The 23,458-nt window shown below is 37.3% G+C and overlaps 1 protein-coding gene across 3 annotated transcripts in view; it reads right to left on the bottom strand.

Moving 5' to 3' along the window:
- KCNQ5 (potassium channel, voltage gated KQT-like subfamily Q, member 5) overlaps positions 1-23,458 on the bottom strand; it is a 565,034-nt gene that overhangs the window by 76,556 nt on the left and 465,020 nt on the right. For 2 of the 3 annotated variants that reach the window (XM_011987105.1, XM_011987104.1), the window contains exons 6-9: positions 21,892-22,002; positions 15,728-15,823; positions 6,488-6,582; positions 2,494-2,520 (exon numbers count right to left, since the gene is read on the bottom strand). In XM_011987105.1, the coding sequence (XP_011842495.1) occupies positions 2,494-2,520; positions 6,488-6,582; positions 15,728-15,823; positions 21,892-22,002 (329 nt within the window). The remainder of the gene's footprint in view (positions 1-2,493; positions 2,521-6,487; positions 6,583-15,727; positions 15,824-21,891; positions 22,003-23,458) is intronic. The other variant, XM_011987106.1, reaches the window with a different exon arrangement.

Here is a 23,458-nt window from a genome sequence, read left to right as displayed (position 1 = left end):
CCTCCCGAGTAGCTGGCACTACAGGCGCCGCCACCTCGCCTGGCTAGTTTTTCGTATTTTTTTTTTCAGTAGAGACGGGGTTTCACTGTGTTAGCCAGGATGGTCTCGATCTCCTGACCTTGGGATCCGCCCGTCTTGGCCTCCCAAAGTGCTGGGATTACAGGCTTGAGCCACTGCGCCCGGCCCTCTTCCCATTTTTTGTTGGTGTTTTATCTCTTCCCACAAACTACTTGAAGTCAGGGCCATTTTATTACTCTATCCAAGAATTATTTCTTGAGCACATTCTGTCATAGCTTTACACAGGGTGGTATGACAGCTAGTTGGAAGATAAGAGACCTAAGTGTATCAAATATAAGACATTAAGTAAGGAATCTAGCTTAAGTAATAGTACAGGACTTATTTCAAGGTTGTTTTTGCCAAATGTTCAATGACCACAGAGAAGCAAGAAATTTCCGTGTGTGATTCTCTAAGTCATCAACCGACTTCAGTGGTTTTGTACATATTTAAACCTATGGGTGAGTTTTCTTTGACAACCTCAGTCTGCTGTATGCAGACAGTAAATGTTGTAGGTATATGCGAACATCATAAATGTGGAAAATTTGGTTGGTAGTTTTTTTGAATTGTGACAACTGAGTAGGAAGCTCGTTTTTGGACTGGTGAGCAGAAGCTCAAAAGTGACACTTTAATTTTGTCTTTGTTTTCTGCTATGCTAACATTGAAAAACAGTACAATATCATTGTACCCTCACTGAGAATTGCCATAGAGTTTACACTTGTTCAAGCACCTCCATGTCATTTACAAACTTCTCTTTTAGTTGTTAACAGCTCCGTTTCGGAGGATGAAACTAAGATGGGTGATTGCACCCCCAGGAAGCTCTGGAATTTGTGTCAAAGATGGTCTCTGTCCTTTGGATTTGGGGGCAGATGACCCTTTGAGATAATTAGTAAATGGATAGCTCCTGAGACAATGAAAGCTTTAAAAATATCACCAAAGCAGCTATAAACTAGCTTAAAATGGCTATGATTTATTTTGTGTAACTTTTTTCAAGTAAAATTGTCACAACAGAAGGATGGTGAGCTCTGTATGGAATCTAGAAGATAGACTAAAGGTCTAGAATTGGTCAGCTTGTCTCTTCCAGTGTCTAGGCAAAGACTATTCTGAATCTAGTGACTAGAACCTCTCTTTGGTCAAAAACATTTCTTAGGTGGGGAAGAACTACTTTTTTTTTCCTGGAAATATCACCAAGGCATATCCAATGCCCTTGGCTCTAACTCTATGCTACCAAATAAGACAAGGGACTTTAATGCCATCCCTTGGGTAGGTTACCTACCCAGAACATGTGCCTGATGTTGTATATCCTATTGTACCTATCTCCCATCATAGATGAATGCATTTATGTTTTGATTTGTGTATCTTTACATATAAATATAATGCAAAAATGGACAGTCCAGAGACTTAACACACCAAGTGAACTTTCAAAACTGGCTTTGGTATTGCATAGATATATTATGATTAATGTAATTATTATAATAGTACAAAGCTAAAAGAACAATCCCTGGGCCCACACTGGCTTCCACTTAGGGACTAACTCTGGGTAGGTGGATGCCTTCATTTCTTTACGGAAACAAAGTGACAATGATAGGAAAAAAAATGTATCTCTTCTTGCTTTCCAGGCACCTGGGATTCTCATTGCTGGTTCTGCCTCTAACACTCTTCACATCATTAATGCTGGGTTCCACCTGGCTCTGTTTTTCAGGGCTTTGCTCTCAAATCTAGTTACTTCCTGGTACTCATTAACACGGATCAAGAAATTTTTCTTTCACCTCCTATTCCCTCTAGGTTTAGTTCTCTGCTGCAATCTGATGAAGCATTCCATCTAAGTCATGGGAAACTGATCGTAAATTATTTGGGGAATTTTTGGGAGGGCTGTCTTCTTCCTAAAAGATGGGGGTGGGGCTCTTTTTGAGTCACTTGAGTAGACCGCAGCACTCAATGGGCTGGAGATCTTGAGCTGTCACAGCAAGATGGTTTCATCTTACCAAAAAAATGATTATATGTATATCTATATATCTCACTCCAAAAGAAGCACCCTAGTGAAGGGGAGTGTATCCTAGACTGCTGCCTGGACTTATAACATTCAGAAAAAAATTCATTTCCTTCATTCTCTAGATTACCATATTTGAATACTATGATAATACTTCTGTCTGGGAAAATGACAGCAAGGTCTAATCCAAGATCAATTTCCCTCCTCCCCTACTCCAAATGTTCTATGCCCTACAGATTTTGAAAAAGCAGGGAATGAGTTAGGGAAAGACACTTTGATACTAAGGGGGGAAAATCAATAAAATAGCAACCTTTGCAGGCAGTCTTGTGAAAGGTCACTTTTAATCATCTTGTATTTGTTGATCGATTTTACTCACATGAGACACATTTAAAACATCTGGTAGGTATCAGATTTATAAACAAACATGTAGCAAAAGAGAAATCACAAACCTGCTTGATGCTTCCCCTTGTTCTTTCCTTCAGGTGCGTGCAGGCAGAAGAGAAATGATGATAAACCAGTGAATATATTTATAGCACTTGATAATGGCCAAATTGGAGATTGGAGAATCAAGTACCTTAAGTAACTCTTTTCATGCAAGATCCACAAAAGCAATGTTCTTTATAATAAATGTACTCAACTTGCTAACATATGTTCTTTATGATACAGACCTGAGCTAGCACAACATTTACTTGGCGAAGTCAAGACTGCCCACATAGAACCAAAAACAATAGACTTTTCATTAGCTAAAGCTATCCATGGCTAAGAAAGAGTGGTTCTGATCTAACCAGCATTAGCAAGGGCTCTTAGAATGTTGCTAGTTACAACATAACTGTTCTCTGTGCTTCTGGCAGACTTAGGTTTCTAAATCTGCATTCATTAACGAATTGTATCTCAGTCACTTGCTGAGGCAGATTTTTTTTTGTATTGTATAAAATCTAAATTTCCTTGGATTAAATAAGGTACATAGAATATTTATCAAAACTCTTTTAGCCTATACTGTTGGGTGGCATTTGTAATAACTCATTTTAGCAAATTTAGGTTTAAGCACCATGGTGTAGGGTCTGTACTCTTTGCAAATGAGCTGTGTGCCGTTGGGCAGGCACCTCATTTGCTTGCCGGTTTTGGTTTTCTTATGAGTAAATCAAAGGCATTGGGTTAGCTAACCTACAAATCCCCACTTCTTAAGGTACTATAAGGTGTTCTTGGAGCTTGATAATTCCCCATAGCCTCATAAAATATCTGACTCATTCCCTAAATAGCATATTTACCTGTGTTTTGCCCTTTGCATAGGCTTCACTCTCTTTGAGGAGAAAATCAAGAAAAGTACTTGCTTCTATATACCCTTCTGTTATTAAAACAAAACTTTGAAATAGAACTGCTAAGACCTCTAGAGTGTATGTAAGAGACAAACCAGACCTGAAAAGAGAGAGTAAGGAACTGCTGGTTGTATCCCTGGCAGGTTTGAGTGTCCCTCCTCCTATTCATCTCTGCCCTGCACAGCTATTTCTAAGACCTCTCTCTCACCCTGTTTAGTGGAATCAAAGCATCCCACCACATCTCTAAAATTATGGGGAACAAGAGCGTGGGGCTGGTGTTTTTTAATGATAACAATAACATTGTTGAGGGTGATGATATTGTTGATAAATTGATCTTCTCCCTGGCCACCTATTTGAAATTATAGCCTCTGGTGCTCCCTAAATTCCTTCTTTTACTTTTCTCCTTAGCACTTAATGCCATCTAACATATCCTTTATTTATTTATTTATTTATTTATTTATTTATTTATTTATTTATTTATATTGTCTATCCCAGCATCCCTTGAATACATACTTCCCAAGGCCAGAGATTCTAACTTTTTTTTTTTTTTACTCCAACTGCTGTATTCTCAGTGCCTAGAACTGTGCCTTGCACATCATAGGTGCTCAATGAGTAATTGTTGAACGCATACATGACTGAATAAATGATCTTTCCCATCAGAAGTTCTTAGGCTGAATGCTAAAGGAAAATACACAATGTAAATAAAATAGCAATCGTAGTCTGTTTCTTACTACAACACTCTCCATTCGGTAAGCCACTTAAATGTAAAAAGATCCCTCTAAGTCACTGAAATTTATTGTCACTTGATTAAAGCAAGTTTGCTTTGTAAAGCAAAAGTTTGAACTTGGCTTCAGGGACTCTGTTAATACATTAAAATTGTAGGCAAAGTATTGATTTTCTTGTGCATTGAATATCTTTCTTGGGAAAGACCCCATAATTTCCATCATATTCTCACTGGTTTAACAAAACAACAAAAACGATTAAGAACCTCTGCAATTTGAAGCAATGAAGCATTACTGGAGGGAGAGATGTTAGGACATCCAGTTTCCCATGAACTTTACCAGTGACTGCTGTGTCATTCTGGACAAATAACTGTTCTTCATTCAATGGAGCTGAGCCCCATGGTTCATGAGGTTGCAGGAAAAGGAAAGTGAGGGGAAGATTGACAGGCACAGTGGGATATAATGAACACAGGTGTTTGCATAAATCCTCCTCCACCTCCACCCCCACTTAAGACAGGGAAAATATCAGAGGAATAGAAAGAACTTGTGTGAATAAAATAATAGTTGATTTACTGGGGGAATCTGACTCATTATTAAACAGTTTTTCCAGGCTTCAGAATGGCTTTTAATCCAAAAACTGCAGTAAGTGGGAAGCCAAATAATCACATATGATAATAGACCACTCTCCTCTGTCACTTGAGAATTCTCTATCGGTTTTGCTACTCAGATTCCCTTTTTACATTTACCTAGCAAACTTCATGAAGACAAGAAATACAATTTCCATATAATTCTTGTTTTTGGTTCATACTCCCAAGGAATAAATGGCACAGGAGTTATGTTCTATTTTTGGTTTTTTAATATCAAAATGTTGAAAGGGTCTTAAACTCAATAAAAAGTTCAATGAAACTTCAAGATCTAAATGAAAAGAGGATTTTAATCCACACATGCATTCAACAGCATCCATGCTTCTATCCATGCTAAGGTTCCATCCTCTCTAAAATCCCTGGATTACTATGACTATCTCTGTCCCAGGTGCTGACAAGAATTTTAGACACCACCCACCAGGAGGCATGTCCCATTAGAGCTTACAAATCATCTTGCCCAACTCTTGTCCTTCTCTTTGTGGGTGGGAAAACTGAGGCCAAGGGCAGAACAGGGAAGTAATGTAGTTAATGATGGATCTGGTGCCTCCCAATGGTACACATTCTGCTGCATCGCAAACCTCCACGAAAACGGCACTGCCAGGGAATGTCATGGAGGTTTCCTCAGCTGATATCCCCCCAGATCAGTAAGAACAGGTGGTTTTTTTTCTGAGTCACAGTAGTTAGGTGTCCTGAATCCCATGAAGCCACTAGGATTAAGGTTTTGTTGGGCTATGAAGAAAAACAGCCAGTGCTTTCAAATGCTAAGTCGGATGAGGAATTTAATAACTTTTGAACAACCTGAGGAACAGACTATGCTAATCAAGCTGAGTGACTCACAGAAAGCCTTTCTCATGACTTACGACTTTGGTATTTCAATGAGGGCTTCTTTAATTAGGTGGTGAATACGATTTAACATTTTCTGTGATAGTTGAACTGGAGTCCAGGGTTCCAAGACTCCAAGACTAAGGCCTTTTTTCTTTTCTTCTCTTTTCTTTTCTTTTTTCTTTAAATTACAGGTCTCTGTGGTAATCATTAGGACTGTTCATAATGTCCTTGGTTCTTGCCTCCTTCTTAGGCACATGGTAAAATTGTACTTCCCCATTTTCTTTGAGTTTAGGCATGGCTGGGTGATTTACTTTGGCCAATGAAATGTGAAGAAAAGTAATCTTACTTTAAAATTGTGAATGCTAATTCCAAATTTTAATCTGCTGGATCCCATTGCCTCATTGTAAACTATAATCCTATCAGGACTCCTATTTTTCTCTTCTTTCGTCACTGACATGAGTTTGATCTGCAAGTGAAAGCTTGAGGACCATCCAGAGGGGATCCAGATAAGAAATGGCTTTGAGAGATTTAAACATACAAAGATGATTACTCTCTAAGCACTCATCTCTTGGGGTCAGACGATGGGTGCAAAAATAAATAATCCTTGTTTTTCAAGAACTGTGGTGCTTACCTTTAGGATGCTGGTGGGTTTTATGAAATGAGACATTAGAAAATAAGCATGAAATAGTAGAAATAAATCTCTATAAAAGTTTACATTCTTTTAGTCTTTAACCCCAATCTGTGGATTGTGAGGAATGATACTGATTCCATTTAGTTTTGTGCCAGAATTGCTACTAAATAGGTTTGAATCTCTCTAGGAGCAACAGAGAATAAGACAAGCCAAACATTAACACTTTTTTTGTGCGTGTGGGTATGGTTTGTTTAACACACTTGAAAAGACTCAACTACAGCGGCAGCTGTCACACTGATACCTACTTGGTAGGGCTGCAGGTGTGCAAGGCCTTCAAGTGTGGCTTCCAGGTTGCAATGGAAACAGATTTCTCATCAGCTGCGTAACTACGCCAAACACACTGCATGTGGCATAGATGGGGACATGAAAAAGAAAAAAGAGAGCAGGAGATAGAATAAAATAAAAAGAGAAATGATTAAGTTACTACACGTTAAGATCTTTTGCCTCTCATACTTAGCCCTGATAAATACCCAAAGGAGGAAGAAGGCTACTTTGGCATTTTCAGCTGACTGTTAAACATATTGCACTACATCAGAACTGCTTTTATTTTATTTTATATTTTATTTTATTATTTATTTATTTTGAGACAGACTCTCACTCTGTTGCCCAGGCTGGAGTGCAGTGGTGCAATCTCAGTTCATTGCAATCTCTGGTTCAAGCGATTCTTGTGCCTCAGCCTCTAGAGTAGCTGGGACTACAGGTGCCCACCACTATGCCTGGCTAATTTCTTTTTTTTTTTCTTTTTTGTATTTTTAGTAGAGATGGAGTTTCACCATGCTGGCCAGGCTGGTCTCAACTTCCTGACCTCAAGTGATCCGCCCGCCTTGGCCTCCCAAAGTGCTGGGATTACAGGTATGAACCACTGCGCCTGGACAGAACTGCTTTTCAAAACAACAAACCAAGAAGCAAAAGGCCCCAAAAGTGTAATATAATGTAATTTTTGAATTGGTAAGGGAAAGATACTATATTATCCAAAACAAAAAGTGATGATTGACTGGCTAAATGCTAAAATCCAAGATAGTAGTTAGGTAAGCGACTTGAGCATGAGCATACATTCCAGAGATTGATCTTTAATCAATATTTGATAAGGGAGAAACAAAGGACTAATGAAAATCCACTATGCAACTAGTAAGCTAACTAGTTAACTAATGAATGCCAGGGTATGCTAATGATTTAGTTAATGAAATCCTTGAACTATGCAATACTTCTAATGCTAAAAATGAAGATAGTGATAACAAGAAGCAGAACTAAAATGAGATGGGGAAAATGTACTCTAGGTGTATAGCTGGAAAACACCTAAGGATTTATGCCATGACCTAAGAACATGTTTATAGCTCTTTGACGTAAAACATAAACTCTCTCCATTTCATGTAATTATACCTGGCACACATAAGACAAAATATTTTTATGGGATCCTCACAATCAAAGTGTGAATTAAGATGCCTGTTTTGTAGATGAGAAAAAAAGGGCTCAGATGAATGAGGAAGTTTATATAAGGCTGGTGGAGTCGAGACAGTATCTCAAATTGCCTGGCTCTTGGTCATAGAATCCCTCCACGGAGACTTGCTGACTGCTTGAAGACTGTTTTTGGAAAAGCTTCCATCTGAACTGCTCATTTGAGAGACTGCCTGACCTTACTTTCCCATATAGATTTTGGTAAATTTCTTTCTTTGTAATGAGCCTGCAAACATCTCTGATGGCCAGGTATTTACTCCAGTCTCCTCAGAGAAAACTTTTTTATTACAGTAGATTAATCAAAACATTCTATTTTATGTGACAAACCTATTTATTTATTATTTATTTATTTGAGATAGGGTCTCCCTGTGTCCCCCAGGCTGGAGTGCAGTGGCATAATCTTGGCTCTCTACCATCTCTGCCTTCTGGATTCAAGCGATGCTCGTGCCTTAGCCTCCTGAGTAGCTGGGACTACAGGCATGCACCACCACACGCAGCTAATTTTTGTATTTTTAGTAGAGACAGGGTTTCACCATGTTGGCCAGGCTGATCTTGAACTCCTGACCTCAAGTGATCTGCCGTCTCGGCCTCCCAAAGTACTGAGATTACAGGCGTGAACCACCATGCCTGGCGGACCAATTCATTTAAATAGGCCATATCCCTACTATATAACCATCAGTCATGATTGTGAAATCTACAATGAATAAAATGTGATCTAACAATATTCCTCTTCCTGAGAATATCATTGAATAAATGTATGCTGAATAAAAGTTAAAAATGGACACAACTACTTGGGAAAACTGGAAGTTTCTATGCAAGCTGAACATTTATGTATACTATTATACAACTACACACTCCTAGGTATATTTTCAACATATATGCTTATATATGTTCATTAAAAGATATGCACTATATGTTGGTTTCTAATAAACTAAAGCTGGAAATGCCCAAATACCCAGCAACAGTAGAATAAACAGAATATTTGTGATATATTTACATAGTACAATATTACATGGCAATAGTACATATAACTACACTCAACAATATGGATGAACTTCATGTGAATAATGTTGAGTGAGAAAAAGAAGACACCAAGGAGTACATTTCCATAACGTACAAAAACCAGGTAAAACTATTCTATGCTGTTAGAAGGTAGCACAGTGTTTATCCTCATGGGATAGTGATTGCGAAGGGGTACACAGGAAGTCATGCTCTGTTTATTTGAGTGCTGGTTATGCAGGTGTGCTCAGTTCTCCTAGGATATGTGCTCTTTTCTGCATGCACATTGTACTTCAATGAAATTTCAGAAAGTGATATAAAAAAATAGAAAAATGCAGTAGTAGAACTTGAGGGACTTTTTTGTATTTTTAAGGAAGGTTTAAATGAGATTTTTTACATGGCTCATGCTGATTTAATCTACAAATCTGTGGAAATTTGTGCTAAGTGTTCTGACATCATATATAAAGCAACTATTGTTGTATCATCTTGAAATGTTAATTTTAGCAAATATTATACACACACAATTTATAGAGTGATCCAGAATAATTAAGGAAAACACATGGATTTATCATTGCAGCTTCTTCTGTACTAGTGATGCCCAGAGATCCTCTAATGCTGTGATGATACAGAAGGCTGCTTTAATTAAACAATTTCCATAGAAGACATCACATATATATATGAGTTCTGATACATTGAAAGCAAGACTCCTGTAGAACTAGAAGCATACAGCAGGTCTGTACATTATTGGATACCAGTGAAAAAATCCAAAACAACAGAACAACAAAAGAATGGGACCGAGGCATTGCCTGTGAATGTTATAAAGAACCGGGGGCAAAAGAGGCCGCTCTGAGAAAATTAAAGATTTTTTTTTTACAATGAAACCTGATGTCTTGCTATTTTTCTATCAAATTGATCCCAACAGCTAAGCTCTTGTTCCTTTCATTACTCATCTCCCAAAAATGCCTTTTAAATGAGAGGTACGGAAGGTGCAGGTGGCGTCTGTCACATGTCTGATATTAGTTAACAGTCAAAATGAAGGTGGAAAGTGGAACTCTATGCCCCTTACACTATAATAACTTTGTTTTGTCCTTGGCTCTCTCTCAGCAAATTGCTTCTAGTAGCTGAACTTTGAACCCACATCCCTGTGATCCAGTGGCTCATGTTCCTGTATTTAAAGCCAAAATCACACAGTAGTTGGCAAGAGAAAAATAACATTTAGAGGGATTTCCTATGGTTAATTTACATGGTGTATACAATTCAAAGGACAAATCAACAAGAAGCAAAATGAGAGCCAAATTTACCATTTACCAGGTGATGCTGGTGCTCTAGGCAGCCAAACAGATGTGAACTTTGCTCATTAAGTACAAGGCCAGCATAATTCAGTTTTTTGGGAGTATTTTATTTGTCTTGCAAGTATTATCGTTATGACATGTTTGATCCTTACTGGAAATGGTCTAGAACGTTTCAGCTGACCATCCAAAGGAATAATGAACACGCAGCTTATTTATTCAAGGTACAGAGTTCAAAATGTAAAAGTTCTGAAAGTTTTAGGCTATTAACCAGCAATCCTTTTCCACATCTCTCTTGACACTACTTTCTGTTCCTCAGAGGCAACTCCTTCAGTTATTATAGTTGTTGCTTCTATTTTTAAGAATCCTTATTTATTATTATTGTTATTTTTGAGACAGAGTCATACTCTGTCACCCAGGCTGGAGTGCAGTGGTACAATCATAGCTCACAGCAGCCTCAAACTCCCAGGCTCAACCAATCCTCTGGCTTTGGCCTCCTGAGTACCTAGGACTACAGGTGTGTGCCATTGCACTTGACTTATTTTAGTTTTTTGCAGAGGTGTGGTCTCGCTATGTTGCACAGGTTGGTCTTCAACTCCTGGCCTCAAGTAATCCTCCCACCTTAGCGTCTCAAAGTGCAGGGATTACAGGCATGAGCCACTTGCACCCAGCCAAGAATGCTTATTTTCAAGGATTATGCTTATAGTTATATTTCTTGATTTTTCAATTTTAGACATTATCAATTAAATTCCTATCCTGAAAGATAATGATATTGCCCACTTACATGCCCTCTTCCCCTCCTTTCATCCTACCAACATTTTAATATCACAATTCTTAGCTAAGTTACTATTTAATGTTATTATGACAATGTAACTGTTGTTCCCAGTTCAGCAGTGTGATGTACTATGGCTACTCTTTCTTTCCTATAGAAGTTTTTGTTTTTTTTGGGAGTTATAATTGCCCTATTTTAATTTCTTGATTTGCGTAGATGTACCTATTATGAATACAGTCCAGAGCTTTCCTACAGAACTATAAAATTCCTCTGGTCAAATGCGTCATGAAATCTGAGAATTCCATTCTTTCGCTTCCTTGAAGATCTTTCTCCTGGAGCTCTCAGCCTCCTTCTCATTCTGTTCTCAAGGCCTGCATGGCTGTTGTCTTGGGACTTCCCTTCCCTATCATCATAGAAATCCCCTTTGCTCTTTCCTGTGTGGAATCTCTTGTTTCTTGATTCCATGTCACTTTCTCTCTGGGTTTATCCCCTTGTTTTGGAAGAGAAATTCTATTTACAAAGTTTCTTGAGTAAAGGTAAATGGTACATTAATTTTTGAGATCTTGCATGCCTAAAAGTGCCTTGGTGCTGCTCTTACACTTGATGGTGGTTTGGCTAGACATAGAGTTCTAGGTTGAAAATAATTTCCATAATTTTGAAAGTATTGTTTCATTGTCTTCTAATATTTGGGTTACTAATGAGAAATCCAATGTCATCCTTATTTTTGATCCTTTGGCTCTGTCCTGCTCAGAAAGCATTTAGGATCCCCTTTTTGTAAGTTTTCTGATATTTCACTACGATAATCTTGGTGTGAAGTTTTTGGTTCACAGTGCTGGGTACTTGGTGAGTTCTTCTACTGTGGCCACTCCCGTCCTCCTGTTCTGGAGAATCATAATGTCGTATTTCATTGATAAAATCCTCCTCTTAGTTTCCATGCACTTGAGCTGAGATATCTTTATTAGTGGGATATTGGAACGCCTGGATGGGCCCTTCATGTTTCTTATCGTTTTTGCTTTATTTTCAATCATTTTTTATTCTTTCAGGGAAAATTTCACAACTTTATCTTATCTTCTGGTTTTTTTTTTTTTTTCCTGCCTTCATGTTTTTCACATCTAAGATTTTTTTTTTTCTGATTCTGTTCTTATTTATTTATTAAACAAATGTGGTCTCACTATATTGTCCAGGCTGATCTTGAACTCAAGTGATCCTCCCACCTTGGCCTCTCAAAATGCTGGGATTATAGGTATGAGTCACCACACCTTGCACTGTTTTTATTTATGACTGGAGCACTAAAAAGATGTAAAATCTCTATATAAGTGGCCTGAGCTTAATGACTAGTGGCTTCGTTTTAGGGTAATTGGGTGGAGACTAAGTCATTTTACTGGGGGAAGCCAAAGTTTCAATGCAAATTATGTATTTTTCTTTTGGATCAGTTGGCATCAAAGCAACATTTTCTAATCTATCCCTACCAGCCTTTATTTCACAAACTTTTACTTAATTCCCTGTTTCTGTTTCTAATAAAGCATCTTGGTTCCACAAAAAACTAGTCCAATCTCTCCAGAAGTAAACCTCTAACATGAAACTTTTGAAGAATTTTTAAGTGTTAAATCCCAAGGCATCCCATACATCCTTATACATTTATGAGGATGTAAATGCTGCTTTTTGAAAGGGGCAATGGATTCAGATTCAGACAGCAGGGATTTGAGTCCTAGCTCTTCCTAGGCTTGTCTTGAGGATCAAGTGACATAATGTATTAGAAGCACCCTGCAAACTAAAAAGCACTTCATGAGTCTTAAGCATTATTAATAAAAGTTGTGACATTTGGGCAGGTATTCAAAACATTACTGAGAGCTAATTTCTTTTTCCAGACTGCTCCAGCTTGAAATGAAAAGTAAATTTAAATGAATCATGGAAAGATATTGACACAGCTAAATTTGCTGCAAGCTTCTGGGGTTTTAAGTTTTTTCCTTAAACGCTGAAATGTTGGTTAATTTAGTTCTCTCAACAACCAAATGATGAAGTAATTTGGGCATTTCAGTTGTACTTTTTAGAAGATAGTGACTCTGGCCTAAAATAAATGAGATGCTTTTGGGCTTGATGGTTTATGTGTTCAGTAAACCAAGTCAGGTTTATTGGGTAAGAAAGTGAATGGATGGGTAAATGAAGTTTGCTTTTCAATCTACTGCATCCTGAAATATAAATTTCTACAATATATAATCAAGGCTTAAAGCCTTGAATTCTGTCTAAAGACTATAACAAGGAAGAACAATGAACAAATTTAATAATTATATTATTATATGTCTAATAAATAAATTAATTGCATTTAAATGAAGGAGCAATTGCTTTTAAAATTAGTAGATTCTACTTTGATTAATGAAACTATGATTAGATTTTAAAAGTACTCTTGAATGCTTCAAGCCTTCCATTTTGCATTATTTTTGTTAAGAACAACATATAAGTTGGAGTTTTAAGTAAAATAAAAATTCATGATTTTACTTCATTGTTACCTGCACTTGCACAAGTTCAATTACTGATTACAATATGTATTACATAACCCAGTTCCATAAAATAAAATTCTAGGCCTCTAAGTAAAACTGTTCAATTAGCCTCTCCCCCACAGGGTTACCTGTGAGGGAGGTCTTGCCTCATTTTGACTGTAGACATATAAATGCCTCTGCTCCAATGATTTGCTGTAGAAATAGCAATTTATTTTCAAGTTCAATTGGAAATTGTTCTTGCACAGTCTAGTAGTCAATAATGATAAGTTAGATCAGGAGATTTCCTACAGTTATTCTCTATATTTCTCTTGTACAGTATGGTAGTCGATAGCCACTTGTAGCTATTGAACACTTGAGAAGTGGCTAGTACCATTGGCAAACTTGGTTTTTAATTTTAATTTTAATTAATTTAAATGTAAAAAGCTACATGTAGCTAGTGGTGACTGTATCGAGCAGCACAGCTTTGTATCATCACAACTGATATGTGCATGAGAAATTCCTCAAAGAAAAACAAAACAGCTGATAGTCCAAGAGGTTTTATTGTGTCGAATATATTATTGGTTCCATATGTAGACAGAGCTTGGTGCTCAGATGGATGGAAGGAACCTATGCAATAACTTCTGCACTCACAGGTTGGAAAACATTGTTCTAGAGTGAAGGGAAATTAAAGGATAAGAACAGTAAAGAGAAAAACTTATTAGAAGTATTGGAACATGTGTAACCAGTTAAGGAGTGCTAAAGGATGAAAGGCTATGAATTCTGGACCTTGGGGTATCTTGCGTGTGTCCTAAAGTGTGTGACTCCTCTTTTCATTCTGCTGATTATTGTTTGGCATCAGATCTTAAACTCCAACTTCATATGGGTCTTTTTGTTTAAGAAAATAGAGTTCACTTTCTCTTTAGTGTCCTTTTAAAACCTGTAAAGAATATGTAAAAAAAAATTGTAAAAAATAATGTAAAAAAATAGAGATTCTCAGTGATTTGCATTGGAAGTCATGCCCGATGGTCTACTTTCTTGTCAACAGTTGCAGAATAGCTTGATTTAAAAATTAATATCCTCATTTAATGATGAGATATGAACAGATCTCCTTCATGATATAACTGGGCCATACTGCCCCCTCCTTTCCCCAGCTCCATTTCTGTGGGAGGCCCTGCATGTATCACAGCCACAGATAAACACTAAAGGTATGGGGTGTGGTGGTTATCTCCCACTAACCCACCCACCCAGAGGTACAATCTAAATTAAAACGGTGTGCTTGTGGCTGGGCGTGGTGGCTCACGTCTGTAATCCCAGCACTTTGGGAGGCCGAGGCAGGCAGATCACGAGGTTAAGAGATCGAGGCCATCCTGACTAACACGGTGAAACTCTGTCTCTACTAAAAATACAAAAAATTAGCCAAGCATGGTGGCGGGCGCCTGTAGTACCAGCTACTTGGGAGGCTGAGGCAGGAGAATGGCGTGAATCCAGGAGCTTGTAGTGAGCTGAGATCGCGCCACTGCACTCCAGCCTGGGCGACAGAGCGAGACTCTTCTCAAAAAACAAAACAAAACAAACAAAAAACAAAACAAAATGAAACAAAAAACAGTGTGCCTGTTACTGCAGCGTTAAGGCAAGTTTCCTAGGGCCTTGAAGCACCACTTCAAGCCCCTCCAGTTTAGAAATTCGGTAGCTTCCAGTTCCCTAGCAGGAAGGGAGAAACTTTAGATTGTAGAATTATTTTGTCCATGACTAAATGTCAACTCTACATTATGAATCTAACAAAAAATATATTCTGTAATTCTTAACCTGGATCTAGGATGGAAAATATATGGATGGTGAAAGGAGAAGCATTCCTTTTAGTGCTGAAGCTAATCCTGAGTTACTGAAAAGAAAATGAAATGCTGAATAACAGCCTATGTATTAGGAGCTAGCTTCAAATTATATAGTTATTGTTTAATATTCTCAAACACCGATGTATTCCATAGTTCCATCAGCTCTCAAAATAGGATAACTGTTTTCACTAACTGCCCTAGATGGCACTAAAAGCAATTTCAAAGGTATTAAACCTTGACATTCTAAACAAATATGTTGTTCTTTAAAACAGCAACATACATCTGGCTGGAGAAAGTAATTGTAATGCCCTGTTCTGCTCCATCACTTAATGATCAATTATGTTTCATCAAGTAATTCATAAGATATATTAGATAATTCCAGGAGCAACACAACTGCTAACCTTTGCATGGCCTTGCTGACATGGTTACTTAGTCTAAACAATACATGGATCGTTTGCTAAAAATACATGTGTTTCAGTTTGGGAGAGGAGAAACACCTGTCCAAATCCAAGACTGTACATTAAGTTCTGACTTCATTTTTTTTTTTTAAAAAGGAACAAAGCAGTAGTTCTATCAAGCAATGAAGCACAGAGATCGGAAAACGACCCATCAAGCACTATGGACATAGATGTTGCCATCTACGTATTACATTGACATTTACCTGAATGAGGTTGGCAGCTGGGTTCCTTCTTTTCTCAAAGTGTTTCTGGCGGTGTTGTTCTTGTACTTTTAATGCAAAACCTGAGCCAAGAATGCCCTGGAACAAAATACAAAAATGGCACTCAAAAATTTCAAAAGCACTGTTAAATAATACAAATATTAAAAAGTCACTAAAATGAGTCTGAGAGAAGACAAATGGTATGTAATCTGTACATAAACATGTTACATATTAAAATAAGCAGTATTTCTCTCCATTATAATACCATCAGCCAACGGCAAATTGTTGGGCAATATTGCCAGGAGATACAACTTCTGTTCTTTAGTAAATCAATTCAATTAGGCATTGTCATTTATTATCTTTTGTGGTATAGCATAGGCACCATGATTATAAATAAAATCACAATATTTTTTTGTGTGTGTGTGTGTGTGTAGCCTTCTCTGTGACATTTCTTTTTGCCTAAGTTAGAGCGAATGGTCTCATCCAGTGATGGAATGTAGAGAACATGAATTTCAGCTTGGGACAGAGCTGGATTTTAAATCTAGGGGAGTTCAAGTCTCACTGCTGTGAACATGGGAATACTTCTAGCACTTTGATGAGACTCTGAAAGTTAGATTCTCTATCCATGAAATGGAGGAGAGAGGACTGTATAAAATCTATCCCAGCTGTAGTTCTTTACAATGTTGTAACTCTAAACCTACTAAAAGAAAAGTAAAATGGAGGGTGGGGATACTCAGTTTTGAAGATATACAGTAGAAGGTTTTCTATTTTGCCCATTTGTACAGTAAAGACTAGAACGTAGATCATTGCAAAGCACATTCCCATTTTAATTCACACTTTCACCATTCCTTGCCTTTTTTATTTTGGTTCACCTATTCCGTTTTTGGGATTAGTAAGATTAGTATTCCCTTCTAGGTTTACATTAGTTTTTGGCCACTTTGCTTTCCTTCTGCTTATCATCTTCATCTGCCAAAATTCTGGTTCTTTGATGTCCCCCACTCTTTCCAATTTGCTCTGGTCTACTAACATTTGTGAAAACAAGATGCTTTGTCTCAGCCTTGGGTTGGCTTTTGGAGCTTGCTGAATTCAGTCTCTGGGCTTTGTCTTTAACTCTTGAGTTTATTGGCATGGGACTGGGAACTCTGCTGCCTTCAAGTCTGTGGATTTTACTTGCTAGCTATAAATTATTAGCTTTTTATTAAACTTCAAGCAGTCTAACCCTTAGGTTAGAGATGGACATTTTATAAGCACTGAGTCAGTATTTGCCACAGGTAAGGAATGGTTGTTTTTCTTTTCTTTTTATTTTTAGAGTAGTTCAAAGATGGTTCAAAGATGCTATAGGCTGCCTAGAGAGGTGGTGGGTTTTTCATCTCTAGAAGGTGTTAAGTCTCAGCTGAATAACAACTTGGCTGAGATATATTTGGGCTCTAGATAGCCTTTAACCTTCCTTCTTATCTTGAGATTCCACAATTCTGAGTACATCTGTGACAATAAACAGACAATAAGTAATGCAATCATGTTTAAAATACGCATTGGTCTAATAATACTATTTGCTGTTCATGAGCAATGATCTACTCCATTATTAATTAGTACAAATGACTGTACTATGAAATTAGAAATTACATCATAGGTTCTGTTTTCCATCTCTCTTTTTCAGCGACTGTCTTACACTAAGATCTCTATCTCTTACAGGTTGTGATTGTACAAACTAAACTTTATAGAAACCTGGTCTCTGTGATCTGGTTTATAGATTTAAACAATGTTTCCCTCCTTTTGGGGGTTATAAAAATGCCCCTCCATTTCTAAATCCAGAACAACTTAAGTCATTAGTAACTTCCAGTTTTTTTCTGCTGTTTAAGATCATTTAGGAAAGATTCCTTTACTTTCCCTTTAATACTACTTTTCATAAAGTGTAGACATGTTAGGAATATGAAATACCAAACTTTCTAGCATCTATTTATAACATGTATTATATATACATGCATTTATGTGCACATATGTGTATAATTCGCTTGTATGGAGCATAATTCAGATTTTGCAGATGCTGAATTAACAGCACTAGCTACCATTTTGAGCACTTATGATGTGGATATGAGGTTTGGAGTTTAATCCCCTTTGGAAAATAAAGACAGGCACTACATAGCACAAATTTATCATCTGCCAAACAATTAAAAATGTACTGAAAATCACATTGGCATTACTCGGAAATATATATTGGTGAATGGCAAATGTTTGCTACATATCTCTTGTGCCAGATTGTACATTATAGCATTTATTAAACCAGGTCTGCTTATTGTCTCATCATGGCTCCTTTCCAATTTTTTTCCACATCTCTCTTAGTACACAGGGTGGTGCACCTAAATAGAAGTCTGTGAAAATAAAGTCTATTGTATATGTATATACACACATAAAACATGGCTTAAGCTTTGAACATGTGTCATCCCTTCAAATATTGACACCAATAGATGTAAATTCTTAGAAATTGAATTTTGTTTTAATTCATTTTCTAAGACAACAAGACTCAATTTTTAGGTTTTAAGATTTAACACTTTGCTGAGAACTGCTACATAAACAACAACTAGAGAGGAAATATGTTTTGGTAAACATTTAAAATATTCAACCTTCATTATCTTCCAGATTAAATGAACCTAATTTGTAACCCACAATCAGCAAATAGGCTATGCTGAAAGATACCCAATGCGCTTTTGTTTTGTTTTGTTTTTGAGACAGAGTCTTGCTCTGTCGCCCAGGCTGGAGTGCAGTGGCGTGATCTCTGTTCACTGCAAGCTCCGCCTCCCGGGTTTACACCATTCTCCTGCCTCAGCCTCCCGAGTAGCTGTGACTACAGGCACTCGCCACCACGCCCGGCTAATTTTTTGTATTTTTTAATAGAGACGGAGTTTCACCGTGTTAGCCAGGATGGTCTCGATCTCCTGACCTTGTGATCCGCCCACCTCGGCCTCCCGAAGTACTGGGATTACAGGCATGAGCCACTGTGCCTGGCAAGATATCCTATTTTTTTAAACTGTTGTTAACATTTTATTAAATGCAATGATTACATTTAATTAATATTGTTAATGATTACAGTGGCCAATATTTTTAATTGAATGGTTAATATCTTGAGTCAAACAGAGTTCTTGCACTGAATTTACTAGTTGGATGTCTCAAGGAATTCAGTCTCTATAAAACTCAATTTCTTCATCAATGAAAATACTCTTAGCAGGAATATCTAGCAGAAAACAAGGAAGAACCCTAAAGAGGAGAAAGACCTGCGTATCAGGGTAACACAAGGGAGCTGGGGCTTCTTCTGTGAGCTCATTAGCCCAGAGATGGAGTGGGCACTGAGAGAAGTGACCCTACAGTGGAGCTTTGGAAGGGTGGCTTGTATGACTCTGTGATGTGCCGGACAGCCCTTCTGCATTGAGGGTAAGATGGAGAAAGGCTCATTTCTTTCTTGGTTCTCAGGCGTCCTGGGTGGGAGGAACCCTACATAGGGGCAGCCTCTAGCTTTCTCAGCAAAACGTCAATGTATCTTCCTAAATTTCAGTCAGACAACACTATTGGTTGACAGGTACACAGGATATAATCAAATCTCTGGCCACTTTGTTTTTTTCTAAAGGTATATATGGACCATTTAGTCTTTCATTTAATAAATAAGGACTCAGAAAATATTGTGAGGTTTCAGTAAAAGATCCATAGTAGAGGTTACTTTTCTTGGCATTGTTAAGAAATGTTCTTTTCAGTGAAAGCAAAATTTTCAGATTTCCAACATGTATTAATTTAATTTGCATATAAAAATTTCATACTTACTTTATTGGAAACATTTCCAAGAATGACTACTTAGTCTCTGTCCTTTAACTTAACCTAGTGACATATTTAACCTCCCTGTGATAGTTCAGAGTTTCATTATGGGAACTGCCTTTTTGCTGTGCTGAGTGCAGCCCACTTCCAGAGGTGTGTTGACTGCAACACTAATTGGTCCTAGATCTTTACACATTTTGTTTTACCTTTTTATTTTATTTTATTTTTACTGACCACCTTAAGGACAGGATACACATTTTGAACATTGATGTCTGCTTGCTATTCACAGATTTCCTTTTCCCTCCTTTGCTATTAGTCTTTCACCATTTCTTTCTGTTGCAGTGTCTGTTCTATCAGCTTCCTCTATATTTGTTGTTTATAATCTTCAAAGAATTATGAAAACATAAGGTGAGTTTATCAGAATTTTCTCTGAATGAAGACTAGGTTATGAATTAGATCTCAAGTGGCTCTCCTATGAAGGAAGACAGAACATAGACTGCTGTCTATTTCAACAGCCCAGAGGTTGCCTACCTCCTTGTTCATAGTTTTTCACTGAATCATAGAGGTTGCTATACATGTGGCCTCAGGATAAATATAAACACAAAAGCTGCAATTATTTTGTGCCGTTATAATGGGAAAAAACCCAAGACTGTTGTATTGTTTTTAAAGGTATTTTCCTGTAGGGAATCTGATTATTGAGTGAATCTCTTCTCTGTTCTGAATTGTTGAGATTGCCAGACGAAGTTGCCTTGGATATGTAAGAGTTTTTTTTGATTCTCCTTGATTTCATCATTTTGTTCCAGGAAACATGTATTTCTAGATTCATACAGGCAAAGGGAAGTAACATTTATTGAGAGTTCTCTTCATGACAAGAACTTGACTTATATTATTACATCGATCTGCACAAAATTTCTCTGGGCTCAATAATTCTTCCTCCATTCTATTAAAAAATAAACTTATTCAGGGTCACTGTTCAGACTGAATTGTGTCCTTCCAAAATTCATATGTTGAAGTCCTAATCCCCATGACCTCAGAATGTGCCCTTGTTTGAAAATAGGTCCTTACAGAAGTAATCAAGCTAAAACGAGGACATTAGGATGGACCCTAATCCAATATGACTGGTGGTGTTCTAGGAAGTAGAAATTTGGACACAGATGACATGAAGACACAGGAAGAAGAGCCATCTATAAGCCAAGAAAAGAGGCCTGGAACAGATCTTTCTCTCATGGCTCTCGTGGCTTCTCAATGCTTTGATTTTGGATGTTCAGCCTTGGGAACTGTGAGACAATACATTTCTATCGTTTAAGCCACCTAGTCTGTGGTACTTGTTAAGGCAGCCCTAGTAAACTAAAGCAGTCACATAGTTAGTACATGACAAAGATGTATTCAAACTGAGTTCTAGTACCCAAGCATATGCATGGCCTTTTCAGTCTCTTTTCTGTGCTTTTGAGTGTTCTGGGGCAGAACCATCTGGTGAATCTCGAGTTGGGCACTGGTGGGACAAGGGTGTCCTCTGCCCTCATTAATAGGCAGAAGAGAAGCTCTATGAGCTAAAAGAGTTTTGGAGAGGTGCTCTGGGGTCTCTGGTTGGCACAGCTTGAGCTGTGTCTGGAGCAAGACTGGAGCTATTTTCCTTAAGCACTCTTGCTGCCACTGCCTTAACCCTCCTTTTTGTTGGCTCCCCCTTCCCCACCCCAGGTGGAGTGAACGAAAGCAAGAACTTGGAAATGGGGACAAACTGTAATATTTTGAACAGCTGCCTTTAAAGACACAAGAGAATAAAATGATCAGAAAGGCAGGCTTCATTCACTAAGGAGAAAATAATCAGAAGCTCGGGGGCAGATAAATGTGCCCTTTATTCTGATAAGATACAGAAACTGCTCATTAAAAAAATCAATGATGATGACACAGTGAATAAATCATCTGACATGTTTAACACCCTTTAAGGTCGTATGTGTTTCACTCAAACGGATCTGAAGAGAAAAATACTCCACTGTGCACATCCATCTCTTAAGTAGCACACACTATAAACCAAATTGGAAGGATCAGTTTTAAAAGAAGATAGCTTTAAATCTTTGCAAATATTTTAAATGTCTTAGTAGCATGTTGCCTAAAAAGTGAACCATCAGAGTTATTATTTGGTCACAAAGTATGAGCCTATATTAAATAAAGTCTCCGGTTAAGTGTCTCCAAGGAAAGACATTTTATAAATTGTCCAGATAATTTAGAAAAGTCAACATTATATCAGAAAAATTATATTTGTAAATGATATAGATGTGTTCCCAAGCATACCAATTTGTGAGAGCTCACTCTAATAAGTCTCTAAGACCTAATTTAAACTGCTTTATTGGTGCAAAGATACTCACGGCAGGAAGTGCAAAGAAAGAAATGCCAAGGAGTGCAAAGCCTGCAGAAAGCAATCTTCCCAGCCAAGTTAGGGGAGTTTTGTCTCCATAGCCAATAGTTGTCAATGTAATCTAGAAACAAAATAAATAGAACGTGCAGCTTAAGTACTTGAGAGGAAAGTTAGGACCTATGAACAGGAGGCAAGCAACGTTTCCACTAAATCATTATTCAACAAATCTTGTTGGTGCTTTTTATTACTGTGCTTTAATTTTCCATGACGCATGACAGAACTTCTCTTTGTTTAAGGAAAAGAATAACCTACATACTTGTTCCTCCCTTATAACACAGTTTTCCGTCTTTTCTAAGTGTATTCAAAGAAAGGTTATTTAAGTAAGTGGATAACCATCAGTGATTCAGAAATGATAGCACCATGGATTTAGTACCATATCAGTACATAGAATAATAATTTATGTTAATTTAGGCAGTTCCTTCATTACCTTGGCAAGCATTTCCTGAGGGTCTGGTGTGTGCAAGGTATGTGTTAAGATTTGTAGTGGAACAAAAATGAGGGCATAGTTCTTGTCCTAAGATATTTATGGCCTAATAAGAGAAACATGCCACACATGAATAATTAAAATACACATAGAATGAGAGAGGTATTATAATGGAGGTACAAATAACCTGCTATGGGAATTCAAGGAAGAGATTAGTTATTATAAGCTTGAGGTGTTGAGGGAACTTTACTAGGGAGATGTCATCACACCTGGGCTTTGAAAGAGGGGTAACATTTTGAGAAGCAGAAATGGTAAAGAAGGTGATCTAGGGAGGGTGAAAGAGGTGGCTAGCTGCAGAGCAGTGAGAACACATAGAGTAGATTCTGAAAAGTACAAGTTGTTCAGCTGGACTGGGGCATGGTGGATTTAAAAAGGATTAGTGACTTCTTTAATTTATTTTATTAATATTTTATAGACAACGGTGTACAGGTCTTTCAGCTCTTTGGTTAAATTTATTCCTAAGTATTTTAATCTTTGTAGCTACTGTAAGTGGGATTGTTCTCTTGATTTCTTTTTTGGAAAGTTTGTTGTTAGTGTATAGAAATGCTAGTGATTTTTGTGGTGTTGATTTTGTATCCTGAAACCGTACGGAATTTATTAGTTCTAGCAGCTTTTTTTCTGGAATCTTTAGGGTTTTCTATATATAAGATTATGTTGTCAGCAAACAGCAACAATTTCCTTTCTTCCTTTCTTATTTGGATGTCTTTTATTTCTTTCTCTTGTCTAACTGCTCTGGGAAGGACTTCCACTACTATATTGCATAGACGTGGCAAAAGTGGGCATCCTTGTTTTTTTAAAATCAAACAAATAATTTATTAATAATTTTTAATTTTTGTGGGTACATAGTAGGTATATGTATTTATGAGTTATATGGGATATTTTGATACAGGCATGCTATATGTAATAATGATATCAGGGTGAATGAGGTATCCATCACCTCAAGCCTTTATCCTTTGTGTTACAAATAATCCAGTTATACTCTTAATTACTTTAAAATGTATAACTAAATTATTATTGACTATAGTCACACTGT

The sequence above is a fragment of the Mandrillus leucophaeus genome, unplaced genomic scaffold, assembly GCF_000951045.1.
Source record: "Mandrillus leucophaeus isolate KB7577 unplaced genomic scaffold, Mleu.le_1.0 Scaffold300, whole genome shotgun sequence".
NCBI classification, from domain to species: domain Eukaryota; kingdom Metazoa; phylum Chordata; class Mammalia; order Primates; family Cercopithecidae; genus Mandrillus; species Mandrillus leucophaeus.
Note: the sequence above shows the minus strand (reverse complement) of the source record. Positions and strands in the feature narration are given on the sequence as shown.